This window comes from Monopterus albus, unplaced genomic scaffold, assembly GCF_001952655.1.
Source record: "Monopterus albus unplaced genomic scaffold, M_albus_1.0 scaffold305.1, whole genome shotgun sequence".
Classification (NCBI taxonomy): Eukaryota; Metazoa; Chordata; class Actinopteri; order Synbranchiformes; family Synbranchidae; genus Monopterus; species Monopterus albus.
The window spans coordinates 619,234-622,638 of NW_018128185.1; the positions used below are offsets into that span (position 1 = coordinate 619,234).

The following is a 3,405-nucleotide window of genomic DNA, read 5'->3' on the forward strand; positions in this document are numbered from 1 at the left end:
GTAAATGATACCAAGTTTAAACGAGTTATCAAAAACAAACAACCTTCATGAAAACCCTCCCGAGAAATATAATTGAATTTTGTTTTCCTTTTGGTGCTCTTTAACTGGAGGCCAGAGTGTGTGCTCTCATTTTCATTTACCTACGCATTGCTCCTTGTATTCTAATCTTGCAGCTACCCAATTCTCCCCGTGGGGCCCATTTAACTTTGATCTAATCTAATTTGGTTTTTCTCTTGTCTCTCACACTTTATCTCCCCCCGCCGTGCCCGCGCAGCGTGCTCCCGTTATCACGTCAGGAAGCGGCAGCCTTCTGGTGCTGAAGCTGACTAGGATGATGATGATGATGATGGCGGCGGTAGAGGAGCAAGGCTGAGTTCTCTCTCCCAGTTCTCGCTCCCTTTTTTCCATTCATTCTTTTTGATTAGAGACTACCATAGCGACATAACAGCAATACCGCCGATTTGACCTACTAGCTTTCTCCACCTCCCTCCCGTCTCCTAAGCAGAGACCGAGATGGGGAACGAAGCCAGCATGGAGGGCGGCGGGCAACCCGGTGAGCCGGGCGGTCAACGGAGCCGCTGCCGGTGGAGGGATGGGAGTCGGAGGCCCCGGGATGGGAATGACGAGGTACAGTAGGAGCAACAGTAGTGGAGGTGTTTCGGGTAAAAGTGGGCAGGGTGAAGTGCTCTACTACATCTCTGTGGTTTTTTTTAACACGGAAGCGGTTGATGGAAATCAGGAAAGCAGATGTCGCTGGGTTGAGATTTTACAGAGATGGGACTAGCAGGGTGCTACAAAGTATTTCCCCTCTTTCTAAGAGGACATGACAGAGGAGGAGTGACACACCGCATCAATCTGTGCACGCTGAAACCACACAGCAGAGAGCTGTTCGCGGTGCTGAAACGCTGCACGTTGCACCGCTGAGCACGAGTGGCTCATTTTAACACATCCTGGCTTCCCAGAATAGGTCTGACATGGCATGTTATGGTAGTTTACGCTATGACAGGGTTGACACCGATGAGCATCTGCTGCTGTTCGGCGGTGTCATGTGCTGCTTGAATAGTATTTCCTCCTTCCTTCAGCTCCGGTTGTGCTTTGGCTTAGTGTGTTGCATGGGACATGTATTTAACAACCGAGGGGGGGGGAAAGCCCATTGGATTTTCTCGTCTATCATTTAAAAGCTGACATGATGTAACGTGTCCTGTAAGAAACGTGAGACTAAGACATTGTGTTGGATGTATTTGGATGTGAGAAGCGCCTTTGTACGCTTGCTTGTTTCCGCATGTGCGCGAGGAGGATGCTGAATGTGTGTATTTGTGCATGTGTGTATGAGTGAGTGAGTGAGTGTTCGTACATCAGGGGGTTTACCTGCCTGTAGGCGTGTGTTTGATGATGATGTGTGTAGTACTGTGTGTAGTATTTGTACTATCATCACGCCACCCGTTAATGACATAGAAACGTCTAAAAGGCAGATGGTGCTCACTGAGGCACCGAATCAGAACCTGCTACTGCGTACTGTCATGCTATATGGCAAATATATGGATGTATGTTATATGGTCCAATAATAAAATCGTTTAGGCTACTTGATATTTCCTACCCAGTGTCCTCAGCAATCTGAGGATATTTGGGTGTGTCATGGTGCTTTAGTGCATATTTTTAAACAGACAGTCTCATTGTGGATAATAGACTAAGCACATATAACAGCCATAGTTCACTTTGTTCTGCTATAATGCTAAGGTGACTTAAAGGCATATCAGTAAACTGTGATGCAGATTTTTTTTACGAGAAAAAGACAATTTGAGATACATGCCTATTACAATCAGCAACATTCAGTTTCTAATTTCTTCCCACAATCCGATATTATCAATGCGTAGTGTCTCTCATCAACTTCTACTGGATGTAGCAGACTGTCTTTAAAATAATCACATAACATCAAAAGCTCTGTGAAATACACTATATATCACGTGACCATGATATTTCTTATATGTTCAACCAGATCTCATAGGAAAGCCATGCTAGTTTGTATGATGAAAAAGCTGCATCTAAATGAACGAAAATTTGATTTTTTTATGAAACATGTGCAGTCCTGACCTTGCTATAATACAACTGACATCATATGAAATTTTATTTTTTTTGTATTCAAATATTCAGGTTTAAAGTTGTACCCAGCCTACTGCACCATACCTGCAATAACATAATCCTGTCCTATCATAACTTAACATGACCTAACAGTACATCTGTTCAGTAGCTGTAAAGTACACACACATCCTTCCACACAACCTAAATATTTTTAGCACATTTTGGTCTCATAAAGCACTACACCTGCAGCTCCAGTCTCTCCTTTTGCTTGAATCAGCTAAAGCAGATGCTACATACACTCCCCTGTCTTTGCCACTCTCTAGAAACCACAACTTACTGTACCACCTCATCTATAAAACCTGTCAGCAGACAGGCTACTGTACATAGACCTAATCAGGTAGATGTTTGGGAGAATAGGGCTATAGCTGGCCTACACACACCGGGGACTGTGAGTGTGAGTTATATTTAGGACACATCCTGGGTTTGATTTATCCCTCTGCAGGAGAAAAGAGCAGAGCAGCACAGGCCTATCCATCATTATATAACACAGGGTCTTGGGGAGCAGATGACTGCTTCAGGTGGCTTCCGATGAATGACAACACAGCTGAACATCCTCTGATGCATTATTTGTGCATTGGGGGGGGGGGTCATTGTACCGCAGGCCTTTTCATTCTTTTCATTGTTTCTTATTTGGTGTTTCCACAGGTGTCTTCTGACTTCAGTCACCCACATTTCAAATTCATTTTAGATAAAAGCCAAGGGTTTCTATAGCATACAGCGTGTCTTATTAAGTATTTATAATGGCGTAATATGAAGCCACGTGAACAGATTGAATCACGTGCAGAGCGTTTGCTCACCGCTCCGCCCCTCTCACTCTCACACTCTCACTCTCACACACTCCCTCCCTCTGCTGCACAGCTCTGCCTCGCTGCCTGCTTCTATTACTCTCTCCTGTCTCCTTTGCACACTCACACACTTTTCCTTTCTCTTTCATATTTCTCTCTGTTGCTCTCTATATCCTTTGTACTCTTGGCTTCTTTATGTGGGAGAAAGGGTGTTTTTCTCTATTATCCCCAATTCCTTCACTCTCCCTCTCTTCCCATCTATCCATCCATCCATCCATCCATCCATCCATTTTCTTCCACTTATCCGGGGCCGGGTCGCGGGGGCAGCAGTCTAAGCAAAGATGCCCAGACTTCCCTCTCTCCAGACACTTCCTCCAGCTCCTCCGGGGGAAGGCCGAGGCGTTCCCAGGCCAGCCGAGAGACATAGTCCCTCCAGCGTGTCCTGGGTCTTCCCCGGGGCCTCCTCCCGGTGGGACATGCC

At 45.6% G+C, this 3,405-nt stretch overlaps 1 protein-coding gene across 1 annotated transcript in view; it reads left to right on the plus strand.

Annotated features, from left to right (window-relative positions):
* The first annotated feature begins 561 nt into the window (after positions 1-561).
* Positions 562-3,405, plus strand: part of LOC109973783 (protein bassoon-like) — a 113,397-nt gene continuing 110,553 nt past the window's right edge. The window contains 1 exon segment of the mRNA XM_020623595.1: positions 562-627. Within this exon segment, the coding sequence (XP_020479251.1) occupies positions 593-627 (35 nt within the window). The 5' untranslated portion in view covers positions 562-592.